The sequence below is a fragment of the Oratosquilla oratoria genome, chromosome 3 (genome assembly GCF_046742065.1).
Source record: "Oratosquilla oratoria isolate Oo_2021 chromosome 3, ASM4674206v1, whole genome shotgun sequence".
Taxonomy (NCBI): domain Eukaryota; kingdom Metazoa; phylum Arthropoda; class Malacostraca; order Stomatopoda; family Squillidae; genus Oratosquilla; species Oratosquilla oratoria.
Window position 1 is genome coordinate 5,992,245 of NC_134779.1, and position 20,000 is coordinate 6,012,244.

Sequence of the window (20,000 nt, forward strand, 5' to 3'; positions counted from 1 at the left end):
ACACTTTTATACTACGACTGTCTCTCCGTTATGCTGTCCCCCAACCCCTTGTTACTGTCCTGTACCATTTCTCTGAATATTCATTTCCTTTTTCGCCTACCTACCCTGTGGTAGGGGAAAAGAATACTGCCACCAAGTAATTCCACTTGAATCGTAAGAGGCGGGAAGAAAGGGACGGGGATTGGGACTAGGCATCCTTCTCCTTGTAGCCCCACAGGGAACATTCCTAAAAGAAAAAGCAAAGGCATAAGAGGGTCTGGGAGTTTTCCGACCAGCACCCTAAGGTTTTGGTCTTTTAATGTGCGGGGATGTGGTAGAGATGAGAGTAAAAGGGAAGACATAGGTATTATGTTTGTGAGAAGATGGATGTGTTGGCTTTGAGTGAAACTAAGCTGAAAGGGAAGGGCGAGTGTAAGTTTGGGAGTGTAAGTGGGAGGTTATCAGGAGTGAAGAGAGGGCGAGGGAGGGAAGGGGTAGCTATACTAGTAAGTGAAGAGATAGGTAAACGTGTAGTGGAGTGGAAGGAGGTTTCCTCAAGGATGATGTGGATGAAGGTGAAACCGGGAAAGGAGATGTGGGTTTTTGTAAGTGTATATGGGCCTGGCAGTGAGAAGAGCGTAGAAGAAAGGGAGGCTTTTTGGATAGATTTAAATAAGTGCATAGAGGATTTAGGGAGAAATACCAATGTAATAGTACTGGGAGACACACACAATTGATGGAGTGGTTGGGAAATGTGGAGTTCCAGGAAAGAATCGTAGTGGAGAGTTGATGGTGGAAATGTGTCTAGAAAGAGAGTTGATGATAGCAAATACAGTGTTTCGGAAGAAAGTCAAGCATAAGTACACATGGGAGAGGGTGGTGGAGGGAAGGGTGGTAGATAGAGCGTTAATGGACTCTGTAGTGGTAAATAGGATTATGATAGGAAGAGTTAAGAATGTACATGTGCTAAGGGGAGAGGGTGGGGGAATATCAGATCATTTTTTGGTGGAAGGTAAGTTGAGAGTGGAGGACAGATGGAGGAAGAGGAAAGGGACAAAAGGTAGGGAGGTGCTTAGATTGAACTCTTTAAACAAAAAGGAAAAGGAAAAGGAGTACAAGAAGAAGCTGAGGGAGGAGTGGGAGGGAGTGAAGGATAGAGTAGAGCTAGGTGTGGAGGAGGAATGGGGATGGTTCAAGGAGAAAATCACAAAGTGTGCAAAGATGGTGTGTGGCACAAGAAGGACAGGAGGAAATAGAAGGAAGGCTAGTGAATGGTGGGATGAGGAAACAAAGATGGTTGTTGAAGAAAAGAAACGAGCTTTCACAGATTGGTTACAAAATAGGACGAGGGAGTCATATGAGAGGTACAAAAAAAAAAGAGAAGTAAAGCAAAAGGTAAAGGAGGCAAAGAGGAAAGCAGATGTGAAATGGGGTAAGAGTATGACAGAAAATTTTGAAAGTAATAAAAAGATGTTTTGGAAAGAAATTAAGAGAGGAAGAGGAGGTGAATCAAATAGAGAAGAAAAGATAAAAGGTGGAGATGGAGAGATGATAATGGAAGAGAAGGCAGTAAGGGGAAGATGGGCAGAATATTTTAGGGAGTTGCTAAATGTGAAGGAGGATAGGGAGGGAAAGATAGCTCCAGTGGGAAATGCTAAGAAAATGAAAGTGATGAGTGAAGAAAATGAAGGAGAAATAAGGAAGGAAAGGATGAAGTGAAGGCAGTTGTTGAGATGATGAAAGCAGGTAAGGCACCTGGTCTGGATGGGTGCCATGCAGAATGTCTAAAAAAAAGGAGTTATAGTGATGGTGGACTGGCTGGTGAGGTTATTTAATGTTTGCTGGAGAGAGGGTAGAGTGCCCGAGGACTGGAGGAGTGCCTGTATAGTTCCTCTTTACAAGGGAAAAGGGAACAAGTGTGAATGTAGTAGTTTCAGAGGGATTAGCTTGTTAAGTGTAGTTGGGAAGGCTTATGGGAGGATCTTGATTGAGAGGATTAGGAGGGGAACAGAGGGAGTAATTGGTGAGGAACAGTGTGTATTTAAGACGGGTAGAGGTTGTGTAGATCAGATTTTTGTGGTAAGACAGATATGTGAGAAAGCTATAGGAAAGGGGAAGGATGTTTTTTGGGCCTTTATGGATCTGGAAAAGGCTTACGACAGGGTAGACAGAAAGGCACTGTGGGAGATTTTGCGGATATACGGGATAGGAGGAAAATTTCTAGGAGCTGTCAAAAGTTTTTATGAGAGTAGTAGAGCTTGTGTTAGGATTAGAAATAGAGAGAGTGAGTGGTTCGAGGTAAAGATGGGACTTCGTCAAGGATGTGTTATGTCGCCCTGGCTGTTCAACTTATACATGTATGGGGTAGTGTAAGAGGTAAATGCAAGGGTAGTGAGTCAGGGATTGGAGATGGTTAAAGAAAATGGAGAAAAGTAGGAGGTGAGCCAGCTGTTGTTTGCGGACGACACTGCGCTTGTAGCAGGATCGGAGGAGGGATTGAGGAAGTTGGTGACAGAGTTTGAGAGAGTATTTGATAGAAGAAAGCTGGAGATAAATATGGGTAAAAGTAAGGTGAATGTGGCAGTAGTCTGGAAGTGAGCATTAAGGGAGAGCGACTGGAGGAAGTGGATAGTTTTAGATACTTGGGTGCAAATGTGGCGGGAAAAGGTGGAGTGAAGTTGGAGGTAGAATGTAGATTGAGAGAAGCGAGTAAATGCCTTGGTGGATTAAAAAGTGTAATGAGGAATAGACATTTGGGAATGGATGCTAAGAGGAGACTATATAAAAGAGTGATTGTGCCAACAGCACTGTATGGGGCAGAAACATGGAACATAAGAGAGGAAGAGAGAAGGAGTTTGAATGTGTTTGAGATGAGGTGTCTGAGAAGTATGATGGGAGTTACTAGGCTGGATACAGTGAGAAATGAGGAGGTGAGGGGGAGAGCAGGGGTGGAAAGGGGGTTGGGAGATCGGGTTGATGAAAGAGTATTAGGATGGTTTGGACACATGGAAAGAATGAGTGAAGAAAGACTAGTAAAAGAGGTATGGAAGGCAGATGTGGAAGGAGTGAACATGAAGGGACGTCCTAGGATGAGGTGGATGGATGGGGTGAAGGGGGCTTTTGGGAAGAGGGGAATGTCTGCCGAGGAAGGATGGGAGAGGACAGAAGACAGGGGCGAATGGAAAATGGTTGTATATGGATGATGTTGTGATGTATGAGGTGGAATGGAAGGGGGGGATGGGGGGTGAGGTAGTATGTGTGAGCCAAATTTGACGCAGCCCGAAGGGATTTCCCCCCGTCTTCGCCTTTATGCATGGGGGGACGGAGAGGTGGGGTCGCCGATTTAATGAAGCGGCTTTGCTGCGTATGTGCTGTGTCTTGCGACACTGTTTCTGACCCAGGGCAGTGGACAAGGTGCAGGGATGACCCGTCATCCAGGAGGTGCTAAGATGAGAGGGAGGGTGGAGGGGTGTGGAGTGTTTCCAGGGATGGAATGGGTGGGAATGATTTTATGCCTTTTTCTTTTTGGCTACCTCCCTTGTAAGGAAAAAAAAGCCTTGGTATATGTATGTATGTATATGTATATAGTATATATATATATGTATATACATATATATATATTTGGTTAAAAAATACAGCGACTTCTGTATTTATGATCTTCTTGCTGAAACTCTCTACTTTGCGAACTGCAGATTTATGTGCCGAGTTGAGCACAGAAATACTATTACCGAAAGGCATAGTAAAACACAGTGGAGTGTTCTTAATATATTCACGACGTTTCGTACACTTTGTACATTTTCAAGTGATATTGATTACAATAATAAGACATGTTTGTATATTGGAAAAGTTATAGGTTTCATGGTGCGGGGTGAGGTCACGTAAAAATGATCAAGGGGGAAGAATGGTGGTGGAACTCCGTGGGATGGTGGAACTCCGTAGGGAGATGGGATTCCGTACAGTGGTGGACTTCATGGACGGAATTATGGCAAGATCTCTTGATTGTAGATTTAATTTTGGAGACTTCTCTTTAATAAGAAGGGCCTCGAGAATTTGCAGGCGCTTGGTGTCCTGTTCTTGTCCAATAATTTTTGTGTTTTTCTCCATCATTTCCCTTGTTAGAGTGGTGTTGTGGCATGTGATAGTATGAGTTTTTGGTGTACCATTTTGGAGGTGGAGAGTGATTCTTCTACTGAGTGTTGTTGTTGTGTATCCTATGTATGAGGAGGGTAGGGACTCACAGTTCCCTATTTTGCACGAGTATTCATACACAAGATGACTCCTTTGTAGTTCTCGGATTTTCGTGGAAGGGCTATTTTTCATGAGTAGTGATGAGGTTTTTCTGTTTGTATAATAAATGACAACATCGAGGAAATCTTGGGGCCGGGTGGGTTTGACAAATTTTTTTATTGTTTATTTTATTATGCGTTCATCTGTACTATAGTCCGAGTGTATGAAGGCCTTGTAGAAGATTTTAATTCGTTCACCTTCTTTGATGGTCGCATTATGTTGTAGGTACCATTTATCTATTTCATGCTTAATAATCTTATTGATTTCCTCGTTAGGGTAGCCATTGTTAACCAGGACTTGGGTTGATCTCTCTATTTCTAGATGAGTGGCACTCCAACTACTGGAATGAGTGAGGGCCCTTCTGATGAAAGCTCTAATGGTGGAGTCTTTATAGCGTTGGGGACACTCGCTCATTCCGTTAAGGCACAGCCCTGGGTTGGTCGGTTTTGTGTATACACTTGTTTTAAAGTAAAGGGGACTTTGTTGGACGAGGATGTCCAAGAAAGGAAGCTTGTTTTCTTGACTAAATTCTATAGTAAAATTAAGTCCAGAAATCTCCTGCAGTATATCTTTTAAGAGGGGAAGTTCAAATTTGCAGTCTACTTTAACAAAGATATCGTCAATGTATCTCGCATAAATTGACGGCTTTTTAAAACAAACAAATGTCTCTTTTTCAACCATCCCCATGAAAAAATTTGGAAAGAGAACACCAAGTGGGGATCCCATAGCTACACCATCAATCTGTCTAAACATATTACCACGAGGACAGACGAACGGGGCCTCCATTGTACATATTTCTAACAGAGCTTTGAGGGCCGCTTTTGGTAAATCGAGTTTAGGAACACCATTCTCGGGATAGACCTCTTCCAGGATATAGTTGATAGTACGCAAAATTGGTACATGGGTGAATAAACTTTCGGCGTCTAACGAGGCAATAACACCATTGGTATCGGAGTTACTGAGCAGGTCTAAAAAGTCAGCGGCTGACGACAAGCTAAACCTAGAAGGAACAAATGGTGTAAGTAACTCGTTCAACTTTTTAGCAATAACGTAAGTAGGGGTGGGAATTTGACTGATTATGGGCCTGAGGGGAGATCCTGCTTTGTGAGTCTTAACGTTACCATAACAATAACCTAAGCCATAGTTACCTACGTGAAAGGTGACAAAAAAGGGACGGGGGATGGGATTAGGAGTCCTACTACCTGTAGCCCCAAAAAAGGACATTCCTAAAAAAGAAAGTTAAGGCATATATGTATATATAATATATGTATATATATATATATATATATATATATGTATATATATATATATATATATATATATATGTGTGTGTGTGTGTGTGTGTGTGTGTGTGTGTGTGTGTGTGTGTGTGTGAGTGTGTGTGTGTGTGTGTGTGTGTGTGTGTGTGTGTGTGTGTGTGTGTGTGTGTGTGTGTGTGTGTGTGTGTGTGTGACGAATTTTGTAATCAACCCATCCCCGCTATGATGGTACAATGATAGTATGTGCGCGTGGACAAGTGTTATACACACAACCATAGCGGGGATGGGTTGATTACAAAATTCGTGTATATGTATGTAGCTCGAGCATACAAATATAAGAAATTGTACTCAACTTGTATCTCTCTCGATGGCGCAGTGATTAGTTACTGTTACTTTGATACGTCTAAGCTGAGGTTCGAGCCCTTGGCTTCACTTCGTATCAGTTTCCGTATATGTCTCCGACGAGCGCACTGTCAGTCTCGTTCGTGATGACATGGAATTAAAAGTAAAAAAGTTAATGTGGTTGAAAAAAGATTAATATCCGCATTGGGAACCATTCAGTGTGTATATATATATATATATATATATATATATATATATATATATATATATATACATTTTAACAACCACAATGCACTTTAATTCTAAGCCATCAACATCGGGAGACCCAATGGAAGCTACAACCAGAAATTGAAATGTGGTACTGCCGAGGACTCGAACTCAGCTATCACATGACAAGTGCACATTGACTTATCAAATTCGCTATCAAGAGAGATATAAATCAAGCGCAATATTCCTTATATATATATTTGTATGCCCGAGTATATACACTTACATGAAATTTTGCGTTTAACCCATCTCCACTATGATAGTACAATTGGAAGTATACAAACGCGGGAAAGTATTTGTACAACACTGAATGGGTCCCAGTGATTAGAGATATATTTTAACAACCACAATGCACTTTAATTCTAAGCCATCAATATCGGGAGACCCAATGGAGGTCACAATCAGAAATTGAAATGTGGTATTGCCGAGGACTCGAACTCAGCTATCACATGACAAGTGCGCAGTGACTTACCAACTACGCTATTAAGAGAGATATAAGTCAAGCGCAATATTCCGAGTACATACACTAACATGAAATTTTGCGTTCAACTCATCTCCACTATGATAGTACAATTAGAATTCTACAAACGCGGGAAAGTATTTGTACAACACTGAATGGGTCCCAGTGATTAGAGATACATTTTAACAACCACAGTGCACTTTAATTCTAAGCCATCAACATCGGGAGACCCAATGGAGGTCACAACCAGAAATTGAAATGTGGTACTGCCGAGGACTCGAACTCAGCTATCACATGACAAGTGCGCAGTGATTACCAACTACGCCATCAAGAGAGATATAAGTCAAGCGCAATATACCTTATATATATTTGTATGCTCGAGTACATACACTTACATGAAATTTTGCGTTTAACCCATCTCCACTATGATAGTACAATTGGAAGTATACAAACGCGAGAAAGTATTTGTACAACACTGAATGGGTCCCAGTGATTAGAGATATATTTCAACAACCACAGTGCACTTTAATTCTAAGCCATCAACATCGGGAGACCCAATGGAGGTCACAACCAGAAATTGAAATGTGGTACTGCCGAGGACTCGAACTCAGCTATCACATGACAAGTGCACAGTGACTTACCAACTACGCTATCAAGAGAGATATAAGTCAAGCGCAATATTCCTTATATATATTTGTATGCTCGAGTACATACACTTACATGAAATTTTACGTTTAACCCATCTCCACTATGATAGTACAATTGGAAGTATACAAACGCGGGAAAGCATTTGTACAGCACTGAATGGGTCCTAGTGATTATAGATACATTTTAACAACCACAATGCACTTTAATTCTAAGTCATCAACATCAGGAGACCCAATGGAGGCCACAACCAGAAATTGAAATGTGGTACTGCCGAGGACTCGAACAAATTATTTTATACCCCACCAGTTATTCAATATGATTATACGACAACAAAAAGTTCAATCAATTTTGTGCAACATTAGAATAGATGTTAAATACTTCTCACAGATACAAAACAAAACATAAATAACTAGGTCAATCTATTACAAATAATCCCAAACTCATTCACTATAGTGTTACCTAAACATTACCCAAGACAGGAAATCTGATATCATATAAACACATTAACATTTATATACGTAAAAAGTGTGAAATCTCCAAACTTCTCACAAGAGAAGAATCTATGTGCTTTTATTTTATTTTACTTAGTTATATTACATCAAACACATTTTTGTAATAGTTTTACAAACAAATACTGATATTTTTAGAATATCTTACATTCACTAAGCTATAACCCACCCACCCCCAGTGCAAGTGATACCTGATATAAAACTAAATACCTCATGGTAAAGAGATCCCGAACTAAAGTGATAAACATAAATCCCCATTGAACAGAGAAAGAAAATAATTAAATATAAAATATCAATATAGAACAATAAAAACCAAAATTATAATGTAAGGCATGATGTTGAAACTCAAAGCAAGTCGAAAAGAAATAACCACGAGTTTCTTAAACCATGTACTTTAATGCTCGTAGTATTAGGAACAAATTCCAAGAAATTCAGGCGTTTGTCAAAAGCGAAAATCTCGATATGATAGGAATAACTTAGTTCATCATGTAAAAGAACCCACAAGACATGGAAATTTACTCGATCTATTGATCACTAGTCGCGAAAGCATGATAACCTATGTAGGAGTTGGTGAAACTATTGCAATTAGTGATCACAACTTAGATTGAAACTGCTAAAAAAAAAAAAAAAAAAAAATAGAACAGATACTTGTGTATCTAAAATACCCGATTTCAGTAAAGTTCAGTTCATAGGACTACGCCAGGAGCTTCAGCTTACAGATTAGAAGGCAAAATTAAGCAAAATACTGTAGCGATGCTACTGTGGTGAAGAGAAAGAGGTTTGGTCAGTTCGTCTCCTTTATCGTAAGATACGAGTGAACTGAATTTACATACGGGGGGAGCCAATATATATGTCGCGTCGATAGTCACCCGTGGTGCGTAATTACATAATTGCACTAGATTAGGTTAGGTCGGGTCAAGCAGGGTCGCACTGTCAGAGAAGCGTCAGGTCGAAAACGACATGACGCGCGTGTCATGCCACATGATTATCGTGGTGTGTAAAATATTTCCCTCTCAAAATTGCCTTGGCCTCAGAAGGCGTCCTGCATGTGAGAATTTGGTGGAATGCCGAGGTGTGCCGGTTTTAGGCGGTCGATGGAGACCCATCCTGGCCTGCCGGAAATAGATATGCGGAAGGTCTTGTCCTTACAAGATGGGGGCCAGTGTAGGTACGGGTGACTGGTAGTGTGTAAGCGTCCGCTCTCAGGAAGACGTGCGTCGAGGTGTGGTGTTTTGGGAGGTATTCCTTGACCTTCCGGTGATGTGTCGGCACGCATGGGGCGAATTTGCCGACAGTGCGTCGCAGCTGCTGCAGGACCTCGGGACAATCCTGTGGAGGGAAGAATTCGGCGAGTGTTTGGCCGAGGACCATCTCTGCTGGGGACACGTTGAGGTCGTCCTTGATGGCTGTCCGAAGGCCAAGAATTATCCATGGTAGTTGGGGTAGCCAGGAACCGTTGTTACAGCGTCCCATAAGATATGCTTTGAGTGAGCGGTGGGTTTGCTCGACCATGCCGTTGGCTGCAGGGTTGTAGGAGGTAGTGTGGTGGACTGTAGTACCCAGGAGTTCAGATAGAGAGTGCCACAGCCGCGACGTGAAGCAAGTTCCTCGGTTGGAGGTGACGTGTTCCAGGAGGCCAAATCTGGCGATCCATCCACTGAGAAAGACTGTAGTGCAGGATAAGGCGGCACCATTCCTCATGGGAATGGCCTCCAACCAGCAGGTCGATCTATCAATGGCGGTGAAGAGGTAACGATGGCTTTCCGATGGTGGGAGTGGGCCGACGACGTCGACATGAATATGTGCGAAGTGTCGTCGGGGCTGATGGAATGATCCAATGCCTGATTCAGTGTGGTGAGGGATTTTGCTTTGCTGACAGGCGATGCAGGATCTGGCCCACTCCTTTGCGCCCTTGGAGATGCTGTGCCAGATGAATTTCCTCTTTAGGAGCTTTGCAGTGACGTGCCCTGAAGGGTGAGACAGGCCTTGTATCATATTAAACACTTGACATCGGAAGGCGGCTGGGATGAGGGGTCGTGGACGGCCGGTACCGACGTCGCAGAGGATGGTGTGGTTGTCGTGGAAAGGAACGCCTTGCCACTTAAGGGATGTGATGGATGTCCTGTAGGGAAGTGTTTCAATGAGGAGCCTTCGAGGAAATGGCGAAAGTGGCGGACGGCGTGGTGGACGGCAAGGAGCTCTTTGTCATAGGTGTTGTAGTTGAGCTTGGTCTTGGAGAGTTTCCTGCTGAAGAAACCGAGGGGTGTAGGTCTGCCGCGGAGGATTTGTTTGAGCCCCCCTCCCCCCGGCGACATTGATAGCATCCGTTGATAGTTGCAGCTGGGCACCTGGTATAGGGAAGGAGAGGGTTGTGGCACAGGCGAGGGCTTTTTTGGCATTGACGAAGGCAGCTTGTATGGGGGAGTTCCACAGGAGGTCCTTAGATTTTCCGTTAAGGGCGCTATGGAGTGGGTGCAGCGTTTGAGCAATGTTAGGGAGGAAGCGATGGTAGAAGTTGACCATCCCAATAAATTCCTGCAGGTCTTTGATGGTATTAGGTTTGGAAAATCTGTCGACTACGGCGACTTTATCGTGCAGGGGACGAACGCGGTCAGGAAAGCTGAGGTGTCCCAAAAATTGGACAGACCTTTTCCCTAAGCTGCATTTGTCAAAGTGGAAAACGAGGCCGTTGTCCTGGAGACCCTCGAGGATGGTCCGCAGATGTTGGAGATGCTGGTCAGGCGAGTTGGAGAAGACCAGAATATCGTCGACGTAGCAGACGCAGAGTCGAGGTCGAGGAGAATGCCGTCCAATAGGTGCTGGAAGGTCGCACCTGAGTTTCGCAAGCCATAGCAGGAGTAATTAAAGGTGTACGTCCCGAAGGGGGTGGTGATGGCGGTCTTCGGGATGTCGTTTGTATGTACCGGAACTTGGTAGTAGCCCTTCAGGAGGGCCTGTGTCGAAAATATCTTGGCGCCGTTGAGGTATGTGATGACGTCGGCGAGATTTGGGAGTGGGTAGTGGTCAGGTTCTGTCATGTTCAGCCGCCGGTAGTCTCCACAGGGGCGCCAGGAACCATCGTTCTTCTTGACGAGGTTGAGGGGGGAGAACCAAGGACTGAAGGCCTTTTGGCAGAGGTCTAGTCTCTCCATCTCTTGGAAGGTTTTCTTGGCGACAGCGGTTTTCTCGAGCAGTAGGCGGCAGGATTTGGCAAATAACGGGGGCCCAGACGTCTTGATGTGGTGGTGTACGCCCTGTTTAGCTGGCGTCTATGGTGTCTGTCGCAGCTCAGGCTTGAAGATGTCGGAGAATTACGTGAGCAGGTGAGCATAGGGTATTCTAGCGTCGATGGCGGCGACCGTGGTTGGCTGTGGCGCGATTTGTAGGGGCGTCGAGACGGATGCGGTTGCGCAGACTACGAGTCTGTTGGCGACATCGACCAGTAACCTGTAATGAGCGAGGAAGTCAGCAGAGAGGAGGGGCGTCTTGACGTCTGCCAGGATGAAGTTCCAGGAGTTGTGGACGACTCCCAAAGGTGAGGTGCAGGTGTTTCCATCCGTAGGTGGCTATGGTAGTACCGTTAGCGGCGAGAAGCCTAACGCCAATGTCGTTGGGGACCCGGCATTCTGCAGCGAATGCAAGAAATATGGACCTGCAAGCATCAGTGTCGGCAAGAAAATGGCGTTTAGAGGCCTTATCGTTGATGTAGAGGCCCGTTGCGCCTGTATAGGCCACCGTGATGGGCGGTGACCCCTTTTAGGCGGTTTTTTTATGTATTTATTTATTTATTATTATTATTATTATTATTTTTTTTTTTTTTGGGGGGGGGTCCAGGTACATCCTGGTTGGCATTTCTTGGCGAAGGCACCGAATCTTGTGTGGTAGTAGCACAGGTGCAAAGGGGCGGTTGTCCGGCGTCGCTACCATTGCTGGTGTTGGCGTCTGTTGGCTGGTGATGCTGCTGCGGCAGAGATTTTGTCCGTGACGTCGTCAGCAGCACAGACATCCTAACTCCCTGCTGCGTCGGCGTGGGCGTCGGCGAGATGGTCCGCCTTCCGTGAAACTTCGTCGGTGGTCATTTCCTCGGCGTTGCCAAGGGCGGATCGGATGGGCGCTGGGAGGCGCATGAGCCACAATTGACGAAGCATATTGACGTTCTTGCTGGTTCCGTTGGCTGTGGGTAGTAGGCGGGCGATGGACATCACCTCGAGGTATGATGTATTTGGTTTAATGTTCCCAGTGGCTTTTGGGAGAGTTGGAGTATTTTGGGGGCTCTGGAGGCTGCTGACGGCGTGAATTCCTGAAGCATGTACTGTTTCAGAACGTCATACTGGATAACGCCGTCGTGTTGATCGAGCCATTTGGAGATAAGTGGGAACACATCCCCGGGGATCGCCTCAAGAACATAGTCTACCTTCGTTTGGGACGCGCTGATATTCCGCAAACGAAACTGGATCTCCGTCCGGCGAAACCAGGAGGGGGTGTCGACCGTGGAAAAAGGTGGCAGCTTCAGGGAGACGGCTTTGGCGGTGTTAGTAGAGGGCACCATAGCGTCGGGGATGGCAGCGGTAGATGGGTATATTGTCGCTCCGAATGGTCACCAGTGTTGCGAGGCTACTTTGGTGAAGAGAAAGAGGCTTGGTCAGTTCGTCTCTTTTATTGTAAGGTACGAGTGAACTGATTTTACATGCGGGGGGAGCCGATATGTATATATATATATATATATATATATATATATATATATATATATATATATATATATATATATATATGTATATATATATATATATATATATATATATATATATACATATATATATATACCACGTGGACAGTTACCCGTGGTGCGTAATTACATAACTGCACTGGATTAGGTTAGGTCGGGTCAAGCAGGGTCGCGCTGTCAGATAATCGTCAGGTCGTGAGCGATATCACGCGCGTTCTATGCCACGTGATCATACCGGTGTGTACAAGACCTGTAGATCAAACGTGGGAAATATTTCAAAATACGCTTACTAAGATGATTTATTCTTACATCCCGTTTAACGACAGTCGTCTCCCAAATCAGGCTCACCCAAAATGGCTTGACAAAGAAACTGAAAAAAGTATTGCTAAAAAGATACAGGCTTATAAGAAATACAAGTAATTGAGTGCACCTAATGACTATCAAAATTGTGTAGTAATACAGAGAGATTTTAAAAAGGCAATAAAAAAGTGAAAACGATAATATGAAATGAATATTGCTGATAAATCCAAAGAGGATCCTAAAGAAATCTATTATTACATTAGAGATAAAAAAGTTATTAAGAATCACATTAGCCCACTATTATTTGCTGACGGTTAACTTGAATATTCAAATGAAGGAATGAGTGATGTTTTAAACAACCATTTTAGCTCAGCATTTGTAAACGAAATACCTCAAAGTGAACTCCAAACTGAAATCTGTGAAAAGCCTAGGGTAAACTTAATACGATAAACATAACAAAAAATAAAAGAATAAATAATAAAAAAAAATAAAAAAATAAAGGGTGTATAGAAAAAAAGTTAATAAAATACTATGGCCTGACGGTTGGCATCCAAGAATCTTAATATATATATATATATATATATATATATATATATATATATATATATATATATATATATATATATATATATATATATATATATATATATATATATATATATAGTGTTTTCATTATAAATTATTATTTAAAAAAATCCATCATATCCGGAATGTCCCAAGAGAATAGAAGCTAGCTAACGTTACTCCAATATTTTAAAAAAGGTGACAAAAAGAAACTAAAAACTACAGGTATATGAGTTTTACTTCAATCGTAGAAAAAATTATGGAAACTATCATCAGAGGTCCTATCGAACATCTTTAAGAAAGCAATTGTTCGAGAAATAATAGCCAGCATGGGTTCAGACGGAAACGTTCTAGCGTGACTTACTCGAATTCTACAACACAGTCATCTCGAATTATAACAAAAGAAACAATATAGATTTAATATATCTAGACTATGCAAAAAGCTTCTGATACCGCCCCACACGAAAGACTACTTATTAATTTAGCTTCACACGGAACAAGTGGTAGTTTATTAGGTTGGACTAGTAATTGGTTGAACGATAAAAAACAGAGGTATTCTAATTGGCAAAACTTCTAGATGGAAAAATGTTACGAGTGGAGTTGCTCAGGGTTCTATTCTTAGGCCACTTCTATTCATAGTATATATAAAAATATAGACCACGGACTGAAATCTATTGTCTCAAAATTTGCTTATGATACAATACTGTGTGGAATGGTAAATTATCACTTAAAACAATTAGATATTCAAAAGGGTTTAGATAAACTACAGCAATGGTCTGAAAAATGTCTAATAAAATTTAACATATGTAAATGCAAGGTAATGCATATAGGTAAAAATAATAGTAGGAACGATTACAAGTAATTTGGAAATTCGTTAACAAAAGTCAATAGTGAAAAGGGTCTCAGAGTAATTATCGGTAATGATTTCAAATAATCTAAGCAGTGTATTTCAGTCTCTGAGAAAGCAAATAAGATTCTAGGACTGATTACGCGATCTTTTGACTTTAAAAGTCCATCTTTCATTAACAAGCTATATATAGCGTCAGTTCGTCTACATTTGGAATATGTTGTTTCCGCAAGGTCACCGAATCTCATTAAAGACATTGACAGATTAGAAAAAATACAACGGCGAGCTACAAAACAGATTCCAAATATAAAAAATAAATCATATAAAATCGACTAAAACATATGAATCTCTTATCCATAAAAATGTGTAGACTCAGAGGTGACTTGATACAGGTATTTAAGATTCTAAAGGGAATCAACAACATCAAAAGTGACAAAATTTTCACACTGAATGAGAATCACACAATAAATAATGGTTTCAAACTGTCAGGAAATAGATTCAATTTGGAAGTGGGTAGAGACAACTTCGCCAACCGTGTAATCAAGGAATGGAATAAACTTCCTGTAGAGGTAGTGCAATGTAGTTCAGTTCAGAGCTTTAAGATTCATTTAAACAAACACCTAAGCAAGGTGCTGTAATGCTTGCCATTTATTTTATTTGTTTATTTGCTTGCTATTATTTGTCTGCTTATTATTATTTGTTTGACTATCATTTATTATTATTTATCTGTCAATTTATTATTATTTACTATTTACCTGTTTGTTTATTATTTATTTATTTATTTATCATTATTATATTTTTTTGCACCCGACCAAGTCATGGTCGAAAATGTCTCTCGTCGGCAAGCTCCTCCTTTGTAATCATTTATGATATGTATAATTAAGAATACAAGTTTTATCAAAAACATTCTTATTAAAAATTACCCAGGAGATGGGGTAGACTGTGTCATAAATGTGATAAATACTACATTAGTAAAACTGGAAAAGAAGGTACTAGAATTAATCAACACAGATATAGTGTGAGATCGGGTCAATTGTCCAGTGGGATTTTTTACACGTAAGAGACCACAACCATCCCATTGATTGGAATAATTCTAAAGAAATTGTCTTTCACAGTCCTTTGCTAGATAGAAACATTATTGAATTCAGTTTGATTAAACATTCTTTTGATAACATTATGAACGTAAGTTTAGTCTCATATAGACTTGATGATTTCATTGTAAAAAAATGGTTGACTATGTTTCAGCTCAAGGTGTATCCCCGCCTTGATACGCTCTAGTGAAAAATTGTCTTTTGTGACCTCACGTGTTCCTGTCTTCTACTACTTTTCTGTATGTACGTTACTACCCTTTGTCATTCTGTATTCCTTGAAAATGTCTGAATACTGTATACGAAAACGTTCGGATCATAGTGTCTTATTTCCCAAGTGGTTTTCCTGCGAAATCTTACACTTACGGTTTTTAGTGATTTGTGTTATATGTATGTATATATATATATATATATATATATATATATATATATATATATATATATGTGTGTGTGTGTGTGTGTGTGTGTGTGTGTGTGTATGTATATGTATATATATATACATATATATTTATATATATATATATATATATATATATATATATATAATCTGCCATCCTGAGTCCACTGCTAAACAAATTCCTCCTTCATAGCATTCCATTATTCACATGCCCGCGCCAACGTCACTCCTGCAAACTTCTCAATCTCGTTCTCCAATTTCTGTCTGGTCCCCCTCTTCTACGCATCCTATTTCGTGGGGTCCACTCAATTACACATTTGCTCCATTGCTCATCAGTCGTTCACACCAACTTACCTACTCAATTCCACTTCCTCTCTTTTACCGCCTCCACAATATCTTTCACTCTAGTCTGCTCTCTCACCCAACATACTCTTTTTCGGTCTCTCAGCGTCATTCCCATCATTGATCTCTGCATTTTCCCCCGTGCAGTCCTTAGCTTTGTTTCCATCGCCTTAGTCAGTTTCCAAGTCTCACACCCGTTTCAGACATAAAAGTAGAGAGCCTCTAAGGATCTTAATGATCCAACCAATTGTAATTCGTCTTTTTATTTCATTATCATGATCTTTGGTCACTTTCACCATCTGGCCTAAAGAATTGTACTCTTCAATTTCTTCAATATTCTCACCATCAATTATAATCTATTCACTTTGAACTTTCGTATTGAACAATACTTTGGTTTTACTCTTATTAATTTCTAAACCTACTTTGAGACTTTTCTTGTTTGGATAGCTCAGCATATATAGCAAGTCTTCTGCTCTTTCAGAGATAAGAATAATGTCATCTGCAAATCTTAGGTGGTTGAAATATTCGCCATTAATCTTCAAACCTTTCTCTTCCTAGCTCAACCCTTTGAAAATATCTTCTAAGAAAGCTGTAAATAATTTTTGGTAAAATTGTATCGCCTTGCCGCACTCCTTTCTTGATCTTGAACTTTTCTGTGTCTTGATGTAGTTGAATTACTCCGGTAGTTTTCGCATATATCTTTTCTAAAACTTTGACGATCTGTTCGTTTGTACCCTGCTTACGTAGCGAGTTTAGTATTGCTATTTGTTCTACCGATTCAAAGGCCTTCTCGTAATCTACAAAAGATAAAGAGAGAGGTATATTGTATTCTGTCGTTTTATAAATTAGTTGGTTCATCTCCTGCAAATGATTTAGAGTCGAATATCCGTTCCTAAAGCCTGCCTGTTCTCTCGGTTGTTTTCCATCTAAAACTTGACTTAGTCTATTTGTAAGGATCTTGGAGAATACTTGATATACATTTGATAGCAAGCTAATCGGTCAATAGTTACTAAGATTCTCATGGTCTCCTCTTTTATGAAGAAAAATCACTGTGGCATTGAACCATGATTCAAACACGTTTTCTTGACATAAGCACTGGGATTACAACTGAGCTAACTTAATATGAACTTCTTTCCCTGAGTCTTTCAAGAGATGTATCGATATACCATTTTCCTTAAGTGCTTTTCCTCGTTTCATATTTTTAGAGCAAATTCTAATTCTTCTTTTGTAATCTCTGGTACATTACTAACGTCTACAGATGAATTTACTCAACTACGATCTTCGACGACTAAAGGTCTTGGTAAAATTCTTCTACTCTTTTTACCATTCTTTCTCTACATTGAATTATTTCTCCATTTCTATCTTTCAAACATATCCATTGCTGTCTTCCTAAATCATGTCTACGCTCGGTCCACTTAATACTTTTGCCTTTCCGAATAGTTTCCTTTATCTTATTCATGTTTCTCTTTCTTTTCTCTGATCTCTGCCTTATGTTGATAAGCTTGTTTAGTTCTACTCTTTCTATTTCGTCTATCATCCTTTTAATCTGCATGGCCCTTCTTTTTTAAATTAGGTAATTTGTAGCTTTGGAGTATCTTTTTTCTCTAATACTTTTTGTACTTCTTACTTTCTCTGCCGATTCCCTATTGATATTCGCTAAATTCAAATTCATATCATCGAGAGTGTCCTCGTTAGTTTTTAGAGCTTCATTTCTTATTATCCTTAATCTTTGTAAGCCTGGTTTTCTTTCTTTAAACTAGTTTATTTCTCTCGGTTCTGAAATTGAATTTAGATGTGCAACATACCATTTTATGGTGACTACTTATATTGTCTTCATTTATGACCATAGCATTGCTGACGCTCTTGCTCTCATCTCCTAATATGAAGTGTTCTTTGTTCCTTGTTGTTCCATTTGGATATCTCCAGGTCTATTTATGACCTACATGTTTTTGGAAGAAAGTATTTATTATCCTCATGGTGTAATTCTCTGCATGATTTATTAACATCTCGCCTCTGTCATTTCTTTCACCTACTCCAAACTTCCCAATGCACGACTCATCTCCCATCTTCTTCCCCAATTTAGCATTAAAGTCGCCTATTACCAACGTGTACTTACTTTTTCTTGATCCATTACCTGATTTAAATAATCATAGAAGTACTTAATTTTATCGTCTGAACTCTGTAAAGTTGGTGCATTAACCTTAATTATTTTTACACAGCCTAATTATAATCCAAGCTACCATGTCTGATAAGCTACTGAACTTGACTTTGTTACTAGCAACCTCTCGGTTTATCAAGAATCCTACTCCATTAGATCCTTATTTGTTTTTACCTCTATAGTAGAACATGTGGTGACCAACTTGTAAGTGTATCAGATTTTCTTCCACTCTTCGGACTTTGCTCAGTCCTACGATGTCCCACTTGATGTTGTCCAGTTCTTCAATTAAAATCTTCAGCCTATGGTCTTCTGAGAGGTTTCGTACGTTGTAGGTATAGATTTTCATTTTCTTAGTGCTCTTTAATGTCCAAGACTTAGATCTGCTTGGACAGTGCTTACTCACGTTCGATGGCACACTGCCCATAAGCACATGGGGCGATGCGGTTGGACCTTTAGGAGACCATGATCCAATAGGAAAGCTCAGTTTTGCTTTTGATTGTGCTATTCATAGTTGCTATGAAGGGGTTTTTGTATGGTGTCCAATAGTCCACGCCGTTCGATTATTACCTTAGACTAATCAACATGATGGTTGTATAGGCAACAATTTTAACCAAAGGAAAGAAGCTACATGAAAGAAATGTAATAGAATCTTGCTTAATATCAATCACTTTTGATCAAAATATAAACTTAACCTATGGACATTTTAAATGTGATAAATTGGTAACCCAAATGGTGACAGAGATGTTTCCACCAGATTGAACTGTATGTGTTGGTAAAGTCAATGGAGGTAAGGTCACCTCCCCATCCGCATTGTATTGTCTCCCCCCCCTGCGATTTCTACCCGATATTTACATTCAAACACAACCCTGTATCTCTCTCATTTAGTCTGAAGATGTGATATACGAAAGTACTTACTGTCTACAAGTTTCTCTTCTCCTATTGATATTTTGCCTTTTCCTATCACGGTGATGTGATTTCTTTTATATATGTATATATATATATATATATATATATATATATATATATGTATATATATATATGTATATATATATGTATATGTATATATATGTATTTATATGTATATCTGTATATATATATATATATATATATATATATATATATATATATATATATATATATATCAAGGACTACTATTACACAGGACGTGCGCAACCAGATTTCTGGGTCCGCTAGCGGAGTCCATTACTTTCTTTGTAAACAATAATTTTAAATAGGACAAATATATCAAAACTAGAAACCTAACATTGTATATAGGACAAATATATCAACTATTGACTTATTCAATGCAGTATTAGCTAATATAAACTTTTATAGTGAAATAAGAAACTATTTTTAAGGCACTTATGCTTTGGAATGCCAATTTTAGCCGGACTTAACAGGTATTATTGTATGAGGTTAGTGGACACCAGGGTTGGCGATTTTTTTTTCTTTTATTTTTTCTATCTTTAAATATATATATATATATATATATATATATATATATATATATATATATATATATATATATATATATATATATATATATAAATCGATTATTTTTTCATTGAAATCAGATTTATTTGATATAAATAGATTTTTTAATAGATTTTAAATATTGTGGGATTACTATCTGATATGTGATGTGATTGCTAGAGGACATTTTTAGCATATCAATATAAAGAGAAGTGTTATATAGACTTGCCACAAGTATACAAAGAACGGTATAAGCTTACATGTATATATCACTGTGCAGCTCACAACAAGTTTCAACAAGATTCTTGTTGAAACTTGTTCTAGGTAAGCAGTTTCTCACTGAGTCAGTTGCTG

General features: G+C 39.9%; 1 protein-coding gene across 1 annotated transcript; it reads right to left on the minus strand.

The window, feature by feature from the left end:
• Window positions 1–4,389: 4,389 nt before the first annotated feature.
• On the minus strand, window positions 4,390–9,224 carry LOC143041466 (uncharacterized). The gene is made up of 3 exons (XM_076213369.1): window positions 9,041–9,224; window positions 4,977–5,414; window positions 4,390–4,835 (listed from the first exon to the last, which is right to left on the minus strand). Exons 1-3 carry the CDS (start codon window positions 9,222–9,224, stop codon window positions 4,390–4,392), a joined length of 1,068 nt encoding a protein of 355 aa, XP_076069484.1.
• Window positions 9,225–20,000: the final 10,776 nt, after the last annotated feature.